This window comes from Ciconia boyciana, chromosome 1, assembly GCF_034638445.1.
Source record: "Ciconia boyciana chromosome 1, ASM3463844v1, whole genome shotgun sequence".
NCBI classification, from domain to species: domain Eukaryota; kingdom Metazoa; phylum Chordata; class Aves; order Ciconiiformes; family Ciconiidae; genus Ciconia; species Ciconia boyciana.
In genome coordinates, this window is record NC_132934.1 from 95,102,395 (window position 1) to 95,125,716 (window position 23,322).

Sequence of the window (23,322 nt, forward strand, 5' to 3'; positions counted from 1 at the left end):
CTCCAACTAATACATAACAGAGGATGGATTTCCTTTTCGAAATACTATTTCTGGAAGCAACTTACTCCTAGCTATCCTACACCTCAGAAGCAGAAGTACACTCACCCAACAGCAGCGCGTTGTCAGCCCCATAGTCATCTGGTTAACGCGTGCTTCATGACAAGATGCGTTCGATAACGCGCTCTTCCAACTACCAGTACCAGGACTGGAACAAATACACGCACTCTGAACAAAGTACTACCAACCGCAGCAGCACGAGGAAAAAGCCGTGCACGTTAACGCCCGGCTACGACCACTCCGCGCTTACACGGGCCGACCTCCCAGCTGTTTTACGCTGAGCCGACCGCACCCGCTACAGCCTGGCTCCAGCCCCCCACGCGCGTCCTCTGGAGCGGGGACCGGGACTGGGACTCTGACAACCGCTTTTGGGACCGGGCCAGTGGCCTGCCCGGCCCTCTCTCCCGTAGACCAGAGGCCGAGCATCCCCTCTCGCCGCTACAGGCGGCCCCGCCAGCGGCTGAACACCCGCCCCCGCCCCCTCCGCGGCCCAAGCCCACGAGCTCAAGCCCCGACACCCCATGCCCGGCGGGGGCTGCGGAGGCGAGCCCCGTCCCTGCCGTTAAAAGCGGCGCTTCTCCCCTCCCACAGCGGCGGGGACTAAAGGCCGCCGCGCGCGCGCGCGCAGGCGGGCAGGGAGAGTTCCGCGCCAACCGCCGCCGGCGCGCGCTCACCATCTCCTCATGGCCGGGCCCATCGGGCTGCCCGCCGCCGCCGCCGCCGCCGCAGGGCCCGGGGCTCGCCCGCCCCTCGGGGGTCTTCCGCTCGCTCGCGCCCTTGCCGCCGCGGCGAGCCGCCCGCCGCCCCCACAGGTAGAACGCGCCGGCGCCCAGCAGAATCGGCGCCCCTAGCACCAACGCCAGCTGCCAGCGGGACAGCCCCGTGCCGCCGCCACCGCCCGCCGCCTCCACGGGCTTCGAGGCGGCCATGACGCGCTCACACCGCCGCCCGGGGGAGGGGAGGGGAGGGAAAGGGTCACCGGACACCCGGGGCACGCCGGGAGGCCACGGGTCGTGCAAGCACTTCCGCCCGGCCCGGCCCCGCGCGGCCCCGCCACCTGCCGGCGGGGCGGCGCCACCTGCTGGAGCGGCGGTATAACCGCAGGGCGCCCCGCGGCGCCCCCGTGTGCGGCTGCGCCGGGGCGGAGGGGTGCGCAGGGGGCAGAGTCGCTCTGGGTTTAAGCGGCTTCTTAGCCCAGGCCTAAAAATTCCGGGTCTGTCGTTAGGTCCGGGTTAGTTTTGCGCAGAAGGAGCTTCTGGACTGCTAATGCACAGGACCGATGCGAAGTTTCTAGGAGTTTGTACCGGAACATGTTGAAGCAAAATTATTCTTGTTACAAATGCCATTTTTCTTTTTTTTTTTGTTATTAATTGAATCTGTCATAAAAATAATTTAATATGCAATACTGGAATTGTATATATGTTGTATATACATATGCATTATATGTGTGTGTGTTTGTGCCTACGTAGCATCCTGACGTGTAGGCAGAGGAAGCGTATGTTTCTGTCTCCGCTTACTTCCCTGGAGCACTCGGCTGAGGATGAAGAGGAGTTGTCTCTGATACTTTTTTTTTATACTCAGACAACACTAGTCATATCATACCTAGAAATTTCGTTGTAGGTGGGAGGGAAATGGAAGGAATAGGTGTGAAGACACATACTGCACTGAAGAAGAAAAAGACTGAAAATAAAAACAACAGTAAGATTGCAAAGCAAATACCTCAGGAGCCCAACTGAAATTTGCCCTGCTGGACTCTGAGTCAGCATATCTCGGTGCCTGGCAGTAAACGGCTTGAGCTGTGTCTCCCTTAATTTATGGATTATTACTATTTATGTAAGTATATTTTGCCAAAGCTGTGGGACAGCCTCTCTCCCACTTTTCCCTGTCACCGGTCTCAGCACGGCAGAAGCATTTCCTACTCCGCATCACAGGAGTTCTGTCTCGCATGTCAGAAAAGAAGAAACTTGAACCATACAATAGAAAATACCTATCAACAGGCCAATAGCTTCCTACTGGGACAGCCTAAATTCCACCCACGTGATGCTTCCTATGAGCTAGCACAGGCCTTCAGATGTACCTTGCCTGTACGGACTGGTAGCCTCAAGGACATAAGTCAAATTTAGGCTGTCAGAATATGGCCAGGAGTGTTCTTCCCCACCGGGAGAATCAGCCTACGCGTCCTTTTTATTGCTTCAGGTGTCTTTTTACTGTACTGTTTTGCAGGTATTCCTCTCGCTCCTGTCCATCTGTGCCTCTGCCAGGAAAGCAGCCTGCTGCAGGTTTGGTTGTGTCTCCAAGCTCTGATACACAACATCTGAGGATATGCCGTCTGCACACCCATGTACTCCAGGTCCTTGTGCTAATCATGGTCTCATCTGCCCAGGACAAGGTAAAACTCCGGCAGGTAGGCATCCATGACCAATTGGTACCCTCACCCCTGTTACTCAGAATGAAGAGTCCTACATCAGAGTATTGTACTTAAACCTCACACCTACACCCACATGAAACTGGAGTTTTGTTACTACATCTGTATTGCTAAACAGAGTGAGGACAAGGAGCAAGGTTTAATGCTGGACAACTGATTCTCCCTAATGCTAAATTGCCAGCAAGCTTTTGGCCTAGTCCTGGCCAAGACCAACTAGCATCTCCACAGCAATGCCCAGGCACCAGGAGAACCTCTGGCCACCTAGCACGCACCAAGGACTGCTTCCAATAGGAAGTTAGATTTGGGTCTCTTCCTCCTGTTCCAACACTATCCCAACAAGCTCTACAGCCTCAAAGCACTCCTCCATGTCCTTCTGCCATGTCCCAAGGCACATAACACATCTTCCAGTTTCATACTACACAAAGTTTTATGGGCCACAACAGAGTTTTCCTGTTATATCAGATATTTTGACATTAAAAAGACACAAAAATTACAACAAAGTATTGCAGCCACAGTGCATTACATACAGCCTCGAGGAGACCCACAGCACAAGCACCACGTAGGGTAGATGTGACCAGTCTAGCCACTTGGTCTCGGGGCCAGAAAGCAGTCCCCAGCCCTGTTCTGTTTTGTGGTATAGACAGGGCCTATATGGCCTACAGCCGGGGCTGGTGAGGAGGAATCAGACCCATTTTGACTCTGTGTGCCTTCAAGTGAGGCAGGGCCTCCCATAACCCTGATACAGCAGATGAAATTACTCTGGTGAAAAGCAGCTGATGCAAGTTCACGCTGGCTGTCATAACCCAAAAATGAACAAGCAGTTTCTGCAGAGGGGGCTTTCTTCCACCTAGACAGACCACGTTTCCTGAATATCAAAGGAAGAGCAGAGACAAAAGAAGTCAGGAGGGAGGACAGCATGGGAAGAGTGGGCCATTTGTAGTCCCTCCCGCAGAGCCAGTTAGGCGTCTGCAAGCAGCTGTGCCAGCTTCTGACCACCATCAATATGTCAATTCTGCTTCTCAAAATCACAAGCCTACTTTGGGCTCGTGTATGCACCTCCTGGGCATGTAACTGTGGGCAATTCTCCATTGGTATTGACAACTGGTGCCCTCAACAGCAGCACGCAGGGAGTAGCCAACACATTTCCCTTCCCACCAGCCCCCCGCGGCAGTGTCATATTGGACATCGCTGTAATGGAAAGGTTAAAAGCAACTTTGTTGAAAAGATATGAGAAAGGATCGACTTTATGTTTAGACAGTGCCTAGGGCTGCAGTGGGATGGGTTTGGGGGGATGGAGAGCAGAAAGAGTGGTTGAAGCTGCGTCTCCTCTTCCTCTTGTTGGCAGAACAGTGTGAGGCTATTGGCTTGGTGGTGGTATTTGACCCTTCTTTTCCTTGTCTGGTTGGGAGACCCCCCCAAGTTTGGAGCATCTGTACATGGAATATGAAGAGGATGATGATATTTCCTTTGCAAAATGGATGAGCAGCTTCTGGGGCCACAACTTGATCGATGAGAATGAGAAAGAGGGTAGAGGCCACAGGAAACGTCAGACACAACCCTTCAGTGAAAGGAGAGCCTCCCTTCCGGTAAGAGCGGTGTACAGTTTTCTCTGCATCTGTGTGCATGTGGTTTATGTATAAATACAAGTGCCATCCCCAGGGGCATGGCCCTAGAGATCTGTGAGGATGAGTACGGTACACCTTGCTGAGTAAGTTCGGCTCCTACTGGCAGCAGCTAGTTGCTTTTTGCACTTAGCTGCCTGCCAGAGTCAGGCCTCCGGTGCCTTTGGCATGCAAGAACACTGGCAAACTCCAAGATAAGCAATGATAGGACCAGAAATGTAAGGAGAAGGGTGTAGTAGCTGCCTAACTATGTATTACAATGTCGTTCTGTCTGCTAAGCATGACCTGGCAGAGATCAAAACATTTTGGAAACTGGCACACAAACACTGGCTTCAGTGAGTCTGCTCTCATGTGTAAAACTACATAAGCCTCCCTGTATTCACAGGATTTGGACCTAATTCTGCAACTATACCATCTCCAGGAAGCTGTATGCTTTACTCCCTGGAATTTAGCTGTTTGCAGGTGTAACTTGTAATTTAAGCTAGAGGATGCAGTCCCTCCTTGTTTAAAACACGTGACTGAAAATAAGGGTGCAACACGTAACATTATACTGTGAAGTAAGATTTTAAGGGAGAAGCATGTTCTTTCTTCTTAAACCAACAAAATAATTGGGAAAGGGGCAGGGTTCACATGCAGAGGCAGCTCATAACTGTATAACTGATTATCAAAATGAAGCAGCTGTTCCCAGGCTGCTCTTTACTTGAAGGCTGTTGCTTTTATTTCAGCCCTAAAAAAATGTTTAGGTGGTCCAAACCTGTCTCTTTGTTCCAGCTACATCAGTTGGCTTACCAAAGATAACTGTTTCCTTACAAACCATTTTTCACTTATATCCTTAGATCATTATGGCTGCAACAAAGCAAATGCTATTCTATTGGGGAGAAACAGCTAATCTTTTCCAGCCTTTTTTTTCTGCCATGCTATATTTTCACCTTGCAAGTTCTCCTCCACTGGAGCTGCCATGTTCTAAGCTGTGGGATTTTTTGTTTTCAAAAAATTTGGCTACGAAAAGCAAAACAGACCCAAACCACCTCCCCCCTCTTTGAATTCACGCATGGGTTGGAGAGGTAACCTTCCTTCATTAGTTTTGAACTGATGAGCCACATTTGTCACTTAGAGTTATATTTCACCTTGGTCACACATTCCAAGACAGACTCTGACCTAGAGCTGTGCTCATGGATTCCATCAGAATGCCTGAAAACAGAATGTTTATTTATTTTTTTAAAATTAATTTTACTGTATTTTCATTTTGTCCTTCAGAGATCTACACATATGTGATTTCTTTAGGCCCCAATACAGACTGAAGTGTAAGAATGTACTTTAAATCACTGTCTATTCAGCAAGCTGCTGAACACATCTTTGTGTATATTTATGTGTCTGTGTGTGTGTACACATACATTTCATTTGAAGCATGTTCTTATATTGAGTTTGTTCAAAAGCTATTTAAATACTTAGCTAATAGCTATTCAAATACTTTGCTATAGTTGCATCCCTGAATCAACATCTAGAACTTGGATTAAGTTAGCTGACAGAAAGAGAAGACTGTGACTTTTAACATTACTGTTCAACGAGCTAAAGTTATCCTGTACACTTAATTAAGTCTGGTCTTTACATTAATGCTCCGCACAAATTTGTCTTGCTCCTGTAGTATTATACAAGAGATACAAATTTCAACTGCTTTGTTTCTCAGTGCCAGAAATTGACTGGAGGAATGAGAAGGGAAGATTTGTTTGGGGATTTTATGATTCAGGGATAAATTTTGAGATTAAACTTTTTTATTTAGAAATCTCTGACTAGTTGGTAGGGAAGAGCACTAAAACATGTTGTCTTAAATGAAATCTAGAAGTTAAGCAAATGGGCACTAATAATTCCTTAGGAATACCTTCAGAAACATCATCTCCTTGTTGAGAGGAACAACTTGCTATTGCACCTGGAGATGTGTTTTTTACACAGTTATTATAAATGATAACTACTCTAAGATGCATTATTACAAATGATAACTACTGTAAGTTTCAAAACACTTATCAGTGTTAGTTAAATATTGTCTTCATTTTATCAGAACAGTACTATTAATCAGGAGGATTAATAACTGAGATCAGACTGCGTCTCTTCTGTAAGTTAATACCTCCACAGCAGATCACAGTGTACCCTTTCTTCTGTGTCAATATCGTAAATAGAGATAACACCGCTGTCCTGGTGAAAATCAAGTCAGCAGGTTCTGACTGACACAGCTGTTGGCAAAAGTTCCTTGTGCAGATACAATGGTAGTGCCAAAACAGCACTGCCAGCATACTTTGTCTCGTATCCAGGGCTGGTATATGGTGCATCAGCAATAGTGCAGTCCTGCCCACATGAACTGCACCAGGAGCGTTTTGGTAGTACATAGCAAAATGCTAGCAGTATAGCAAAAAAGGTGGGTTTGCATTACGCTGAAAATAGCTTTCAGCTCCAAATTGGTATGTTGGTCTTTGCAGTTTTTCCTGTCCTGTAGAAAGACATTCAAGCCACTGCTATCACCCCAAACACAAAGGTAAACTCCTGTAGCATCCTGTCATGGTAGAGGCCTCCAAAATATGGATAAAGCTCTGTAGAACAACTCCCAAAGTAACAACAATTTTCTTTTTTTTTTTTTTCCCCAGTATCTTAGTCTACCTCACAAACATAACTGAGATGAACTTTGCAAAATGCTTTTGCTATTGTCATTCCCATTTTGCAGAGGGGAACACAAAATTTTAGTCATCCTTCACTGGGTCACTGGCAAGACAGGCTAAACCTTGCAACTCCACTCCCCTGAAAAGCATCAGTTATATATGTTGCTGTGGGCCAACACTGAATGTGAAAACTGCCTGGGGAGAACTAAGTCGTCTGTTTTCAACTCCTTTAGTTAACTTGTTCCCCTGGCAAACTTTAGACACATTAACTAGTGATACCCTTTTTGAGGCCTCCAGCTATGACTTTCCTTGAGATGTTCTAGTTATCCTCCATCATTTTGGTTCAGGACAGTTTCTTACCTCCCAGCCATTTTGTTGTGGGGAAAAGATAGCAGGCAAAAGAGCACTGGTAAGAGTTTTACAACCCTGTAAATGTATCCACCTTCAAGCAGATATTGCTGCTCACAGGAGAAAATCTGATAAGAAACAGCTGAGAATGGGAGCAGAATAACTGACTGCTGTTGAAGTTACTAACATTTAATTTAAACTAAAGTCAGACTGAACAGCTACCACAATATTTTTACTACAGATCAGTTGGAGCCTAGGCCAAAACATTTTTAAGGAATATATGCTTGGCTGTAAGCTTCTGGGAAGGAAAGGAAGCTGTGGGACAGCATCTGAATGTCAGATGTTCCAAAATACCCCTGAAGTACTGGGGTCATTGTGTAAACTTCAGCAAACAATGAACACTGGTGCTGACACACTGAAGATTAATTTTCTTACTGACAGCTGTGCAAGCCCTCAGATCAAGCCCAAAAGATGGAAGCAATTATCTTGTCTCCAACAGCAATTGAGAAAGAGAATAGGCATATTATATTGACATCAAGTTCGTGAAGTATTTTTGTTTGTGTACTTCTTGTGTGTTTTAGATGGGCAATTAGCAAAAGATTAGCTGTTGTGTAAATAGATACACTGAGCATGGCTGGCCTTTACACAAAGGCTCAAGCAGAAAAAGGGAGTACTAAAGGGAGTGAGAAACAACCCCTGAGAACATGCTCAGTGCTTCTGGCTTTCCCAGCACCGGCCAAAATTCCCCATTTTGATACAGGGGAGCATTTATCATTCTTCCTTCCCATGCCTTTTCCCTGGTTTTACCTCCTTTCCAGTTTAAGAACTACTGAAGGTCAGGTCCTAGGAGCCAGAGACCAAGGGAGTTCGCTGCAGAGGCACCAGATGTAGGCATGAGGCAGCTGCTGGGGCAAGGACAGGAGCAGATACTGGAGCTGTGCTCGGAGACCTTTGGCAAGGGACGACAGCAGCGCTGGGTGGACACCAGAGTGTGCAGATACAGGGGCAATCTCTGCTGCCAGCAGCTGCTGAGACTTCAGGAGGGGAAGCATAAATTAAAGCAGTCTTCAGCCGTTCTTACTTACAATATTACCAAGCAAACAATTTGGCACCAAACACATGTATTAAATGCATGTATTAAATCTAAGAAACAGGAAGAAAGCCACGTGGATTTTTATCTGAAGTCAGTGCCAGATCTGCTTCATTGCTGAGCTTCATTTTCTGACTTTCAGTTCTCCACAGAGTCAATCTTAAATAAAAGAAGACTAATGTCCTCTACTAGTTATAAGCCACGAAATGTTCATGCTTGAACAGTTGTGTTAAGGCTCCTGTTCCCTGTAGGGTTGCGGTCATAAGACAGCAACATGCTAACATGCATTAGCATGCTGTCCTAGTTACGGTGCTATGTATCATGCAAAGGCACAGTGAGAGGAGGCACAGTCACAGTAACATGATGACATAAATATGTATGTGGAGCTTTACCCTTAGTCCACCGAGGCAGATACACATTTGGGAAGGAACTCCTGTCCCTTTTCTGGACCGTTGGTGCCATGTCAGTTTGTGAACTGCAGTCTTTTTGTTAAGGGCTTAACTATAATTCCGTCTGTGAAGGGAAATGAAATGCAACATCTTAGTAAAATAAAACAGTTACAAATATTGCAAAACATCATTGATAGAGTACCATCCTCCATTTCAGCTGTCCTCTTGGTTGGTTTTTTTTGGCCCAAACCCTCTAAGAAAACACTCCAGTGATTTTTAGTGTGAGACAATTTTTATTTCCAGGAAACAATATATGTTGATGCCATTAAAATGACATAGAAGACATTTAACTTGCTGAGCTTGACATGGCATGTGTACTCCTGTCCCTCAAGCACAATGTGATTGCTTTGATGCTTTTTAAAATAACAATACAATATGACCTTACAGAACTTACAGCTGTATTGATTGGTTTGAAACCAAAGCAAAAATAGGATGGCAGAAATCATTACAGAGGCAGTCCATAATACTAGTTACTGAAGTAGGCTTATGGCTGGAAATGGAACTGAACCAGTACTGTATGATCTGAAAACCCTTTGGTATTAGGTGCTTCTGTCAGGTATAAGACTTATGTAAAAGAACCAAGAGTTGCGGATGCCTGTGAAAATGGGAAGTATAGATTAGTAAATAGTAGGATATATAGCCCCAAGAAAATATATTCTCAGGTACTGCCAACAGCTGCATGTGGCAACTTGTAATGAGGGAGACAAATCTACCTATATGGGTCTGCAGCATTTTGCTGGAAGATGCATAATGCTGTCAGGTGTAGATTTACTGGTGATTTAGCACCTCTCATCAAGCCTGTCTAATGCGATGTAGTCACAACCATATGGATGCACAGTCTCACTATTCAGCAAAAGGCTGCACAGGTCCCTGTTGTGCTGATACATTTATAATAGTGTCTGGGCCGTGTTAATGCAAATGTATACAGCAGATGTTTCAGGTCCCTTGCCGTCCAAGGTCTGTAGATTCATGTGGCCACTATATCAAGTTGGTTTCCCTTTCCACTGCTGTTTGTTAAAAAAACAAAGCAAAACAAAACAACAAACCCTACTCTGAGTGTAGGGTTTTCTCCTGGATTTGCTTAGAAAGCATTTCAGGATCTGTGGGATAGACCTCAGTTGTTATAAACAGTCACAGCTCCCTTGAAGCCAGCAGAGCTTCTTAGGCTTTCTCAGTAGCTGAAGGCTTAGCATCAGGCTTATACAAATGTATATGCATTCAAACATATATGCAGCAGCTGGGTGCCTGGAGTGCCATAACCTGACATGTGGGGGGTCTCATATTTTGTACTTCCCATCTCTCTCACAGCTTTCACCACCTGCATCTTACCAGTGTTCAGCTCCTCACCCTGAAAAAGCATCAACAGCTGGCAGGGTTTGGGGCATGCCTGGCTCTATGTGGTGGCCTTCTCACCCATCTCTTCTACAGGTCTGTCTACTTCTAAAACCACCAATACATGACTCCACAGGACACAGTAGTTCTGTATCAGTTTAATCTCCTTTACAGACATTTAATTAAACACAGCTGATACAGATCAATAGCTTTTATCTGCATGTCAAGCCTGGGAAAATTGAACCACACAGAAACTAAACAACTATCTGCTCCTTCCCCACTTTAGCCCTACAAATGTAATTGTAGGAAGCCTGTTTCCTATGATTTCTGCAGTAGGGATGTGTCTCTGACTGCCCTGAAAGTGCTCCCTCATCATTTCAGGACAAAGCAGAAAATTCAGACCTGGACAATAGAGCATCTTGTCTGCATGTAGGCTGTACTGCAAATTTGACACAACTGGGCTAGAAATGGTCCCTGTCACAATCAGATAAACTCAAACATCTGATAAAACCTGGAGCACCTGGGTCAAACCACGTATCTGGCTCATCTGGCCACAAAAGGCTGGGTCTTTGCTTTATGAGAGTCCTGCCTAGAACCTGCCACCAGATGTGAGACCTGAGTTTCTGAGGTTACGAAGGGTCTCAGTTTCTTTTAGTGTCAGTGGGCACTAGGAGAACCTAGCACACGTTACATTTGAAATGCTTATTTGCGTGCCAAAGCTTATATACTCAAAAACAGCAATAAAAGCAAATTCTGCTGCTGCCTCTGGAAAGCAAGCTCTTGGCAGTGTGTTTCTCCTGCACATAAAAGGAAAGATACAGGAGTCTGGGCAAGGTCCTTCGTTGTGCACCATTGCTGGGAGAGCGCTCTGTAGCAGAATCTGCCCTGTGTGCTCTACTTTAATACTCAACAAAGACCTCTTATTTTACAGGCCAGGCTTTCCTCTCTCCATAAAACACGACTTCGTGCCTCTACCAGAGGCTCATCTTCAGGGCATCTCAAGGGCTCCAAGGAATTTCAAGAAGACCAAGACGTCAAATGCCACTGCCACAGGAAGGCAAGCAGAACACCCTCAGCAGACAGCTCATGCCCAGAGACAAGATCAAACTCCATCCAGGAATTTGCAGAGTCCTTTGAAAAGCAATTGCATCTCAAAAGCAAACGCTCAGTTTCTTTGGTAGGTAACAACAAATAACAGCCTTAAAATCACTTCAGAAAACAAACCCAAACCAGCAAGCAGGCCAGCTTTATCCCTGATGTAATTGCTGTGGCTTTGCTGGGGGAAGAGCAGAAATAAACTTGAATTAGAATTTCACAAATGATGTGGACCTTACAGTAGCACAAACAAGGTTAAAGTGGCAGTATCATTAGTATGAGCATTCTTGATGTAGTGTTACCATCTAGAGTTATTAAAAAATGTGTATCTTCAAAATGAGACACCACACTGGGCGTGGCAATGTTTTCAGAGGTTTGTATGGCTGTGCCAATAAAATAGAATGATATAAAACCAGGTTTGCTTTGCTTTTGCCATAAGACCCAACTCTTTCTCACTGCTGCTGACCTGGTTTAACCATATACGGTGTTACCTGTGCGACTGCCAGACATGGTGGTGTTTGAGAGGCTTCTCTTTTACCCCTTGGGTCTCCATCTGCTTTCTTCAATGTCACCACACAGCTCCAGCAGCAGCCATTGCTATAAGTGGCTGAATGTATTTTCACTGTAAGGACATGCAGCTAGCAGGGCATTCTCCCCCCATTGCATCCTTCTCTTCTCCCTGTCATTCTGTCCTGAGGCATGAGCATTTTCTATATGGTTTGTGTTGATGAGGTAGCCAATAACAACCTTTTGTCTATGACACTTTAACACATTTTTGTTATTATGATACATACTATGTGGTGTATCATACCAGGGAAGGAAGGGTAATAAACCCTAACTTGCTTTTAAGTACCAGAAGAACACTACCAAATTCAGTCATCCTATTGAAAAAGCTGTGCTTGAATAACACTTGACATTAGCACCAAATAACAACAGAGGGAAGTATCTTTTTTTTTTCAGTTTGCTGACACTAATGGTTTTGTATGGAGAAGTAATTTTCAGCTCTCTTTACAAACCTTCTGTGCAGCAACAAGAGAGAAAAAAAATCTCTTTTCAATAAGCAGCATCATTACATCATCAGTCCCACAATTATAGTCCTTGCATGCCCAGCCCTCTAAGAATATGCAGAATTATGGTGATGACAACTCTGTTATGCAATTGTTAAGATTTTAAGTGCATTCTCTAATCTTCTTTTTCCCCTTTAGGGACTACTCAGAATTTATTTCATTTGGAACTTCACATTGCCTCATTTGCCAACTCTCACCAGTGGTTATCTAGTTTATCATTTATCACTTCTCAAAAGTGCCTACAGCTAGAAAGTCTGTGAGTGTGTAATAATTGTACAATAGGTATAGTGAACATAATGCACTACATATGGCTTCAGTTCCAGTTAAAAACATGGATTCTGGTACCCTTCTGTACACAGCGAGGTGTGCCAGGCTGTATTTTAATCTAACTTTCAAGCAGACCAAATTGTAATTCCCTCAGTCACCATTGAAGTTTGGGAGATGTGAAGGACTTCAGAACCCTGAACAACTGAGCGATAGGTGTTACAGATCTGAAAGGAAATTTGGGAGTGGGCTTAAACTTGTAGCTCCAAATGGAGTGGGGGTTTTTGCATTCAGAGCTCTGTGGGTGTAATTTAAACCACTCTTTATATGACTACACACATTAAAAGAAAAAAAAAGTGGGGGGAAGGTAATCCCATTTAATCTCCTTCCCTGCATATTGCTTTTCTCTTATAAAAGTGCCTTTGAGGACACTTCATGATATTCAGCACTTGTTTTCAGTGAGGTCTTTGCAGCTAGCGCTGAACAGCCTTCAGGCACATAAAAATGGATCATGTGAAAGGACAGAAACATGAAGTCTGGGCTGAAATCTGAGAGTCTTTCCCTTCTCCCCTCTTTTCTCCTCTCCCCCTCAAGCCCTTGAGATAGGTGACCCTCCTACCACACATAGTGTATAATCAAAAGCATGTTACCTCTTGCTGAGTTTTAGGATGACTGGCTGGGGCCTTGAATTTGAGCCCATCATGCTGATCTTGCTGAGGTAGGTGACTGGAATATCGTATTATACATTACTAGTGAAATAAAATAATGAGATTTTGTTGTTCATGTGGGAGTCGCTTTTAATTCCCTGCTATTTTTCTCCTGCCTTTTAGCAGCCTGAAGGCATGAAGGAGAGAAGAGAAAGAGAGAGACTGCATTTGAGAAAAAGCAAGTCTCACAAGAGAATGGGAGAGAAATCAGAGCCAAGGAGAGAGCAGAAAGCAGATGAAGGTTCAGAAGTTATACCTGCAAATCACAATGAACAGTTTCCGTCACAAGCAAGCATTGAGAAAGGATATTTATGCACAGGCAGCTAGAATGCGTTGGGATAATCAATTTTAACACTCCCCCTGAAGACCAGAGGGAGCATTCTTGTTTTGTTTTGACTAGAAGAGGCCTGTTAGCTAGAATAACCCCCGACCTGTAAAATAAAAGTAAAATTCAACTGCATCATTGACACCATGTTATTACCTTCCTGTCTGTACTTTTTCCATTAGGAATGTGACCCTTGTCATGGGAGGAGTGTGTCTGGAGCAAGATCCAAATTAGCATTGAACCACTGTAAGAGGGTTTCAGGCAGATTTAGCATTGTAGCAGGACAGTGGTGGACATGTTCATTTAAGAGGAGAGCATGTGTTTATTACAGAGCTGTGCAAAGTCATCCAAAGCCTTATGTTTCTCTTTTAATTGAAAATGGGCTTATTGGTAGGTTTGGGAAGGAAAAAGTACACATAAACTGCCACCTGCTTCCTGGCCCTGACATTCACTTAGATTTGGCTTAGAAACAGGTGTCTTTTTTCTTTTACATTCTCTCAACACGAAATTTACAGGAGTAATAGAAGAGAAGCCCCCAAGTTCTCTTCTACACCTTCCTGATGTCTCACTTCTCTCTGCTTTCCCTCACTGACACTGACAATATGACTCTTGTTTCTCTGATATCCCCCAGTCCTCTCCCATGTCCCTAGTCCCATTTCCCCAGTCACACAACTGTTTCTTTCTCCCAACTTTAACTTCATCATCTTGTATCTTTTGTGGCCTTCCCCCTCTCCATTTACTACTTTATAGCCCTGACTCATAGCTACCGATGTCTTTTGCTACATCTCTAGTTTTGCCCCATCAAAATTTGAGCCTTGCTGGAAGTTCTTCAGTAAAAGCAGAGGTGTTCTGCCTCTCACACTTCTATATAATCTTTTATATAGGATTTGCTACATATAGGATTATATAGGATTTGCCATCCTATAAGGGATTTGCCACAGGTGGTGGATTGCAACCCTTTTCACTTTTTCCCTTTTCTAGAACTAGGGCCAAACCAAGGAAATGGGAACTGGCTCTGGTAAGCAGGGCTTAGGAAAACTCTATTTCCTCTGGCTGAAGATCTGAACTCAGGTGTAAATCTCACCAACTATAAGTAAGATTTCCTTCTATGCAGAGGAAATCCACCTCCACATGCTCATAAACCCATACACACCCCCACAAGCCTCCCATGCTCCCCTTCTTCAACATGTAAGTCTTTCCTGCAGAGAAGAATGCTGCCCTCTTTGGGAATAATTTCCCCAGGCCTCGTACAGAGAAAGCCTGCTTTGGATAGTACAGTTAGAGAAGAGTGAAGACTAATGAAGTCATGAGCAAAAGTCAAAGTCTGCTGGGTATTCTTCCCGTGATTTTCTGTAATTAACAAAGATCTTATTATTTTACCTTAGAGCCTTAATTTTGAATGTTCCACCTTTTAAAAGCTTAGGGCATCCTTAAAACTTTGTAACACTTGTCTCCATCAAAGGATTGTTTTTCTTTTTAAGTAGGGCTTTGGGGGATGTATAAGAAAGCAATCGAACCCTTGCTGATGCTTGTAAAATGCTTCTTGCCTGGTAACATATATTATAAACTAATAAATCTGACTGAAAAATGGTGTTCCTATGCATAGTTCCTGTCCTGCCCAATCCGGATTGGATTTTCATGAAGTTCTTCTGTCAGCCAAAACTTCCATGCAGATGTCTTTCCTTTTATAGCCTTAATTTGAAGACTGCATTACAATAAACCTGGATAGAAAGGGACACGGCCAGCTATGCCTGAGTTCCTCAGATAAAACCTCTCAGTACATCCTTTCATGTAGCAGCCTGCTCTCACATCTGGTGAGAGCGGAATGCTATGGCTGCACCAGCTTTGCCTGGATTTCAGAGCATCAGCCTCCTCCTCCTGTTTTCCAGCCAGGTTAACTCAACAGGCCCAGCTGTATCCCAGCAGAATTTGCAAAACAGCTTGTATTCGTGAGACTAACGTGCTGGTTGTACACCACAGCCGATGAAAAGAAAACACCAAAAAGAGCTAAAATAGAAAACCCTTGTGTGCCTGGCTCCGACTTGCTGTTTACCATCTCCATCAAAGCACAGGCAAGCCTCACTGGCAGCCTAGCAGGTCTGCGGGCACACAGCTCCTGTGCTATCGCTGAACCCCATCTCTCAAATGGGAGAGTCTGTAAGTGTTTATGTCCTTTCTGGGCTGGCCCGTCAGCACCGTGGTGTGACTCTGGAAAGAGAAGCTTTCAAATAATGTCCTCAACACTGTCCTCCTTAAATCACTAAAAAATGTTTACTCAAAAGTGTTTTCTCTTGCTTCATATCATGCCTGATTGGGCCAACAGCCCTTTCTGGTTTAGTTCCATGTGGTCTGATACAATAGTATTACTTAGAAAGACTGAAACTTGCATGATAGAATTAAATCATTCTCCACAGAAATTAACAATTATTCCATAACGAATCAGTCATTTGGGAAGGAAGGTAATCATCCGAAGAGGAATCTGGTTGCAATGGCATGGCTGATATTTCTGTTTCCGCAGAAAGTGGAACTGGGATATACAAGTAGTCAGAAAGACTCCAGAGGGTTTTCATTTTCACAGTAGGTCACTAGTTCGGTCGTGACTGATATAAAAAATAGTCACTGCCTTGATTCCCATCCCCAGTTCCCAGAGCAGCTGGGCTGGCTGTGGGCGTTTGCTGCACACACGTCCATTCCTAGGCAAATACTGTTTGCTTTTTCTGCTCTTTCCAAGAGTGAGATGGCTACAAGTTGCATCAGAGTCCAAACCTTGGACATGAAGGAGGTCAGTTAGTGGGAAACAAAGACAAAGGGACCAAAAAATATTTTTTCCAAAATGCTCACTAACAGGTAATGTTAAAAACCTGAAGCAGTTTTACAACAGAGGGGAACCAGCAGGCAGCAGAAGTGGGCTGGCACTCCCACTGCGGGCTGGCTGTCGAAAGCTGACATGACGCAGAGGCCCATGAAGGACATTTTAGACTTGCTGTGGCTCAGGGGTGGGAGACCACGCTCTGGTAAAATGCTTGTCTCTGTGGATCCTTCCCAGCACTTCAGGCTAACGAGAAAGTGCTCCTGTGGGAAGCTAGGGCATGAGTGCATACAAGCATTTCAAGAGCAAGATCCAGTTATACCCCAGTGTTTTCTGAGAGGGCTAAGAAGAGAACATCAAGTGTGGTTACCTCATCTTTTAGGTGGGCATTCCTAAAGCAAAATATTTATGCTTGTGTGCTTCTGAGGTATTGTTTAATTGCAGCGTGGTTTTGAGGATGGAATAAATTTTTATCACGTATTAGTGTATAAAATGCCAGACCCCACAAAGGCAAAATGAAGCACATTTGCCATTTGCTGCTCTCGCCATTATGAACATTCTCGCAACAATCCTTTCTAGGAAAAAAAAGGGAAATATTTAAATGCATAAATAAAACAAAACAACCACGATGTATAACTGAACAAGAATATAATACCCATTAAAAAAGAAACCTAATATTAAATATGAAAAAAATGAAAATGTTCATCTGTACTTTTTTGTTCTTTAGCACAAAAGGTGGTATTTGGGTAAGCACGGCCCTGGCTCTGGATGCATTCAGTGCACATATGAATAGTATAAAATCACATAGAAATATAATCAAACCTGATAACCAAAATTATTCACAGAGAAATGAATCATAATCACGGGACCTTGAGTTTATACAGCCATCTGCCAAAACCATTGAAAACAAACAGGTCTTGAAATATGTCCAGAAGGATACTGCAGCCAAAATCTAGTCATTCAATGAGAGAAGTGAATACTGAAATCCAACAAACTTCATAGATAATGCCCTGCCTGGAGTTGTTGTGCCAGAGCTTTAGGTAACTGTATATGAACAAATGCTAAAATAAACCCACTCATCATAGAAAACATTACTTGTAGGGTGTTGATTTTCATTTACTCCGTTGTTTTAGATTGGATTGACAGATGATATTTCTCCTATTAGGAGGATTCCTCTGAATCCTAGCCCAGTCTCTACTGTACTTTGGAAAAAGATAACTTCTCTCAGCTGTGTCTTGTCTCTGGCCTCAGAGGCAGAAAATAGGAGAAAGAAGTGATACAAGGAGCATCAAAGACAAATATTCTGTCATATTTGATGCATTCTTGTCCTTCTTATATGTTTGTCAAAATGCTTCAGTTCATGCAATTTCTAAACTGATTGATAGAGTTTTGCTGTATTGAGAAGACCCACCAAAACTTTTGACAGTTATATATGAATTTTCATCAAAAAGCCGATGGAGTCCTTACAGAGAGTCCTCAGCCTGGTGAATTAGTCCTATTCCTGATACTGAAGTATCAAAAAGGAGCTCTCTTTTTGCTCCAAAGCTTGAGCAGAAGGATTCATGGACACTGTTCCCCTGGGCTTCCCTGCAATCATATCCCATTATATGAGGTGGATGCTAAGGTTTTGGCCCTTTGGAAAGCAACCCTTCCTGGACCTTTATGCAATGGATCTCGGTTGATATTCTGCTCTTCCTATATGCACAAAGTACATCTTAAATGTCTGTCATAAGCATTTTAAATCTAGTGGGTCTTCTCCCTGAGGACTCCCATACAGAGAATTTTGGCTGTCAGAAAGCAGCTAGAGTGATTTTAGGTTAGCCTTCCCACAGCTAGCACAAGTTTATGCCTGGGAGAGAGGAACGGTTAGGGCATTTTGTTGCACTGGTGGTCTCAGCAGCAATAAACAGTCCTCAGGGAGAACAAAGTAACTTTGGGCTGCTCTCACCTGTGCAGGAGTGGCAATCACAGGTTAGCCCAGAATTCGGGATGCAAAAAAAATTTTCATGAACTCCTTCTCCATAGTGCCAAGTTCCACCTACCCACAGCTGATGATGAGGCTACTTCAGACAACAGATTTTCCATTCCTTTAACACTTTTTGCATGGAACAAATGTAGTCCCACAGTAGCATAATCCAGGTCTCAACTATGTGGTCAACAGACATCAACCATCATGTTCATCACTCATTCAGGGTACTCACTACAATTTGATTACCTAATCAAAAGGAATTCTGAGTTGAGGTTGTTTAAGACTGATAAAAATTTCCTTTCACTTGAAGGAGGAAGATTTGGATCCGTGTGTTATTTGTCATGATGACTTGGGGACTGGCAGCAGCACAGAACTTCACTGCATGCACAGCTTTCACAAAGAGGTATCATGACAAACTCTCAGGGCCTTATTTTCTGTTACTTGCAAGGTAGAGAGTAGAGGAAGGGGTTTATATATCAAATTCTCCAGACCTTGACTAAACCTTGAATGCTGGTGACTTAAAAAGATATGTCTGTGTGTTGAAGCTGCTGCAGTAATCCTACGTTACCAGATGCTACCTAGAAGGTGGGAGAATCCTCAGTATCATCTTTAATGGTTTTTAGTGAAGTTTTGCACTGATGGAAAGATGGAGGTTTTGCACTTGGAAAGACAAAATGGAAAGGTGAAGATGATGGGCCATGCTGGAGCTGCTGCAGCCAGTGCGTGTCATTTTTAAAATAACCTTGTTAGCAGAAAAGGGGAACACCAGTGCTCTGAAGGAGCTGCAAGCAGCTGGGTGTGTCAATGTCTGTGGTTCAGAGCTGGCACTGCAGAGAAGGAGCAAACAGTTCTCCTAATTCCCAGCTAATCAATGTTAAAGAGTTCAGTGAGTCTGGCTCACTCCTCTCCATAGAGAGAAACTATGTGGTATAGTTGGTGCCTATATTGATAACCTCAGGAAAGGGACCCAGGACTAAGTACTCCTCTCTTTGGAGGTTGTTTCTGTAGGTGGCATCTGAGACACACTGGTGGAGTGGAGTGAGAGAAGCAGGAGTAACTGCTACGCTAGCTGTACTTTCAAACACAGAACCTTATCTCAAGACTTTTTGGTCTGGTATCAAATAAGGGAAAAGTGAAAGCGCTGGGTACCGCATTCTTCTGGAAAAAAAATAAAGTTGTGTCTGGTCTGGATTCTGCTGAAGTTATTCTGATGATAACAGGACTTCAGCTAATAATAGTATCCTCATTTCCTTAATATCATTGATTCAGTAAATGTTTTGGACCAGGGATCTTGATTTCTTAAGGGAATATATCAGCTACGCCTCTCAAAGTTCCTGGGAAATAACAGGAATTCCTGCGTTAAAGTCCTGTTTGCTAGCACTCTTTTCCATTTGCTTTTAACAGTGTATTCAAAAGTGGCTGCTAAAGAAACCAACCTGTCCAACATGTCGTGTCCAGGTGCTTCTGTAAAGTCAGTGGCAGACTCTTGTAACCCATGATGAAGAAGTCAAGAAGAGAGGGTCCTTTAGGACTCAGAGGAGAAACATTCAAGACTTGATTCCAATTACAGAAGAAGAAAGAAAGCAAAACTTTACTCGGTGGATTAATGCATTACAAGGTTACTGTAAGTGTTGTAGCTTTTTATATGGTTCAGAGTCCAACTTTGAAGATGAAAACTAACTCCTAACTCCTTCTGCCTGTGTGTGTCATAGAAATGTGCCAGTGTTTAGGGAAGAGGTCAAAATATTTTTACAATTCTATGGACAGTGTAAATAAAAATTACACATTTCCTACAAAATACATTGTTTACAAGTTATTTCACTTATCGTCATTAAATGTCTAGATAACACATATAGCCATTTTCCAGCAGAGGGAGTCTGTCAATACGGAGTGAGAACATGCACTGTAGTCCACTGCAAGCACGAGTTTGAGATTAAAACTAATTACAGTGCCAGTAGGAGGCAACAGCAAAAAAACCCATAACCAAGAGCACAGGACCGTATGGTCAAATTTTGCCCTGTGTTGTTCATATATGACTTTTGCTGATACGAAGGAAATCAGTATACACTGAAACCCATGGCAGGGTTTAGTCTGGTATTAGGAACTGCAGTATTTACCCCGTGGTCAGACCTTGATCTAGCTCTGGAGATCCAATATTGCTGAATCACTAGTTGGCAGCTCCGTGCTGCAGGTGTTTCCCAAACTGTCCTCTTCCTCTGCCCTCCATTTCCAGGATGCAGCCTACACTCCCCTCCCCTCCTTTAACCGGTCGGAGAGCTGCTGGTGTAGCCCTGGGTGCCCCCACCCACATGCACACTGAATGCCCAGGCTGGAGGGAAGGGATGAGCAGCAACCCCTGCAGAGGGACAGAGGTCCCCACGGCTGCTGCTTTCCTTGGGGTCAGCAGGTGACCAACATCAGAGGCAGCTCACCCAGCTCCTGCCCAGGGAGCTGCTCCTCCTGTACACCCAGCCGAGCTCCTCTTCACCTCTGTGGCAGCCCTGGGGTTCAGCAGCTTCCACCCCGCACCCAGAAACCAAGGTGGGTTGTCTGCCCACGCTTCTCTGAAACCTTCCTCAGGTACTTGCCTATAGCTGGGGAGCTGCTCCTGTAGGCCAAAATGTCCCTGTCGTCACTAAGGGATCTGCTGCTCCCAGTGCTCAGTCTTGCCTTCTGTATTTTCAATGGTAAATACAAGAAAGCTTTTGGGAAACTCTCCCCTAATCCTTACCATAGGAAAGATAATGTATTTCTTGCCCCAGGTTTATCCTGACAGAATAATTATATGTGATGCCAGAAGTTTCTCAGTGAGAAAAAGCAATAGCATTTTTCCTTATAAGCAGCACATGCTATTCTATAAACGTAAATGTCGAAAGATTAATCAAAGCCTTTGCTTTTAACAATTTTTTTTAAAAGGAACATTTTCCTTCCAGAGTATGTAAGTTACCTTTAGCAGGTCTATGCAAGTTTCCATGAAGAGTTTCATGACTCTACTTGTCAGGTAAAGATTGACTTTTCAAACCCAGATCTCACAGTGCCTTAACTAGCAAAAAAATCTCCATTCCTCCTGTTCTCCTGTGTCACCTAGAAAAAAATAGACGTTACAAGTACTGCTCATATGGAACATAGCTGAAGATAAGCTATATTTTAAAATACATTTCAAAACATCTCCATTCATCAAACACAAGCTCTGCTCTACAACAGTCCATAGCGAAGTGAGCCGAGTGGCACATCCACCCGCATTTCGGCCAGTCCAGTTCAGAGTCCGACCGATGCGGGGAGGTTTGTGCCGCTTTGCCGGGCTGCGAACTGCGATGGTGAAGGGCAGGGATGCGCTCCTGTCAGGCAGCTTTGCTCTGAGGGTATGTCTGGCAGCGGGACAGAAATAAGCAGCTGGGGAGCAGCGGGAGTCTTAAACCATTCAGCTTGTTTGCACAGTTAATGTGAGCTACAGTCCTCGGCCTCTCACTATTATTTCAGAGGAAATCTGGAGACATAAAGCCACACTGAACTTCATTCTTCAAATACATATGAATATGCTAATTGCAGGGGGATTACTCACGGTTGTGAAATGAAGCACAAATGGACATGTTGGCAGGATCAGTTCCTATGTTCTGTCAAATAAAGAAATACATTTTCTCAGAAACAAAAAGGAGGTAAAACAACTGAATTTCTTAAAACAATCAAAGTAAGTCACAGGAATGTTAAAACAAAGCTGATAGTAGATTTTTTTCTTTCTTTCTTTTTCAATTGAAAGAGGATGTTCTGGCTGGGAACTTCAGCAGGAGACCCAGGATCAGAAATCACCCTCATTCCCTTTTACACCAATCACTGGGTTGCTAAATTACTTGGTCACGTCATTTTTATTGTGCTTGTTTACCAAGGTACCAAATAACATTATATATATATATGTGCCTGTTTACCAAGGTACCAAATAACATTTTATATATATATATATAAAAAAATATAATATATATATTTTATATATATATACTGACATGTGCTGACAATTAGACTTTTGTATCTCTGCATCTCCCGGGAGAAGTGTGCCATACTGTGGGCTTCTGTTCACCACTCCCCGCTGCCTGGCCACAAACTTTTTTCAAGCTGTCCCTGCGTTTCTCTGCTTTCCCTTAACTTTCTTGCCCTGACACAGACTTCTCCCTGTCACTCCCCTGCTTCCCTACCACAGTCTTTTCCTACAATCTGCTTAGCTGACTGCCTGTGATCCCATTACATCCAACATTGCCCTGCGAGTTCAAACTCATGTTCAAGCACACCTGTGTTTATAAGGTGTCTGTGCCAATATATACAGACTCGTGGGCTGATGGAAATTTTGATACTGGGGGAAACCTGGTGGAGAAGCGGGACCAGGTGGGAGTCAGCGCTGTGGAAGTGGCCCTGCCTACCCCGGCAGCACCAGCTGGGCTCCTGGATTAAAGCAAAGGAGAGGAAGAGCTGAGTGAGTAAGTGCTGGGGCACCACTGCAGCTGTGACTTGGCAGCTGGCTTGGGAGCAGGGTTGGTGAGGCCAGGGATGAGGAGCTCAGGCTGGGCTTTTTCATGGGGATGTCTGATTAGGGCATCCCTAGGAAGGAGTGTGATGGAGAGAGCCCAGAGCTGCCTTTGGGAGGGAGCTGGCTTGTGAGAAGTGTTTTGGGTTGATGGCAAGGACCTGGGGTGGGGGTGCTGTACATTCAGGTGCTTTGGGAGGGTGAAGATTCGCTAAGTGACAGCCAGGCAGGAGACCAAAGGATCCAGTTCCCAGTGAGACAGGACATGTGGCCATGCCTGTGAGAAGCTGGTTAGGAGGTCAGTGACCAAGGGAAAAGTGTTTGGCTCCAGGGAATGTTGTGCCTGGACACAGAGACTTTTGTGATGCTTGGATGGGTTCCTTCCTTACTAGTGCTCTTTCTCTTTCACGTGTGTGATAAATGTGTGTATGGGGGGAGCTTTTTTGCACCAGAGTTTTTCTGGCCCTGGTGTCCCATGGGATGAAGACTGGTACCACATACAAACATGCCCCTGCTCTGTACGGGGAGCAGGAAGATATTACCTGCCATGCTGCAGGAGAGCCGAGGGAAAAGGGTTGCAGGAGGCAATGCCCATGCAGTGA

At 44.4% G+C, this 23,322-nt stretch overlaps 2 protein-coding genes across 5 annotated transcripts in view; one reads left to right on the forward strand and one right to left on the reverse strand.

The window, feature by feature from the left end:
- Positions 1-1,042, reverse strand: part of TOMM70 (translocase of outer mitochondrial membrane 70) — a 23,248-nt gene extending 22,206 nt beyond the window's left edge. The window contains exon 1 of the mRNA XM_072883706.1: positions 732-1,042. Coding sequence (XP_072739807.1) covers positions 732-986 — 255 coding nt within the window. The 5' untranslated portion in view covers positions 987-1,042. The remainder of the gene's footprint in view (positions 1-731) is intronic.
- Positions 980-14,996, forward strand: LNP1 (leukemia NUP98 fusion partner 1). Of its 4 annotated transcripts, XM_072883828.1 has the most exons (5): positions 980-1,890; positions 2,281-2,446; positions 3,828-4,068; positions 10,903-11,148; positions 13,228-14,996. In XM_072883828.1, exons 3-5 carry the CDS (start codon positions 3,919-3,921, stop codon positions 13,429-13,431), a joined length of 600 nt encoding a protein of 199 aa, XP_072739929.1. In that variant the 5' UTR covers positions 980-1,890; positions 2,281-2,446; positions 3,828-3,918; the 3' UTR covers positions 13,432-14,996. The 4 variants fall into 4 exon arrangements, with proteins under 4 accessions (XP_072739929.1, XP_072739910.1, XP_072739940.1 ...); XM_072883809.1 differs by having other exon boundaries at positions 980-2,446; XM_072883839.1 differs by having other exon boundaries at positions 980-2,446; positions 13,231-14,996.
- Positions 14,997-23,322: the final 8,326 nt, after the last annotated feature.

What these genes read in the sequence shown, in the direction of transcription:
- LNP1 (XM_072883809.1), top strand. Translation starts at nt 3,919, where the DNA reads ATGGAATATGAAGAGGATGATGATATTTCCTTTGCAAAATGGATGAGC. An exon ending in AAAGGAGAGCCTCCCTTCCG is followed by an intron (nt 4,069 to 10,902) that starts GTAAGAGCGGTG and finishes CTTATTTTACAG; the next exon opens with GCCAGGCTTTCCTCTCTCCA. An exon ending in GCAAACGCTCAGTTTCTTTG is followed by an intron (nt 11,149 to 13,227) that starts GTAGGTAACAAC and finishes CCTGCCTTTTAG; the next exon opens with CAGCCTGAAGGCATGAAGGA.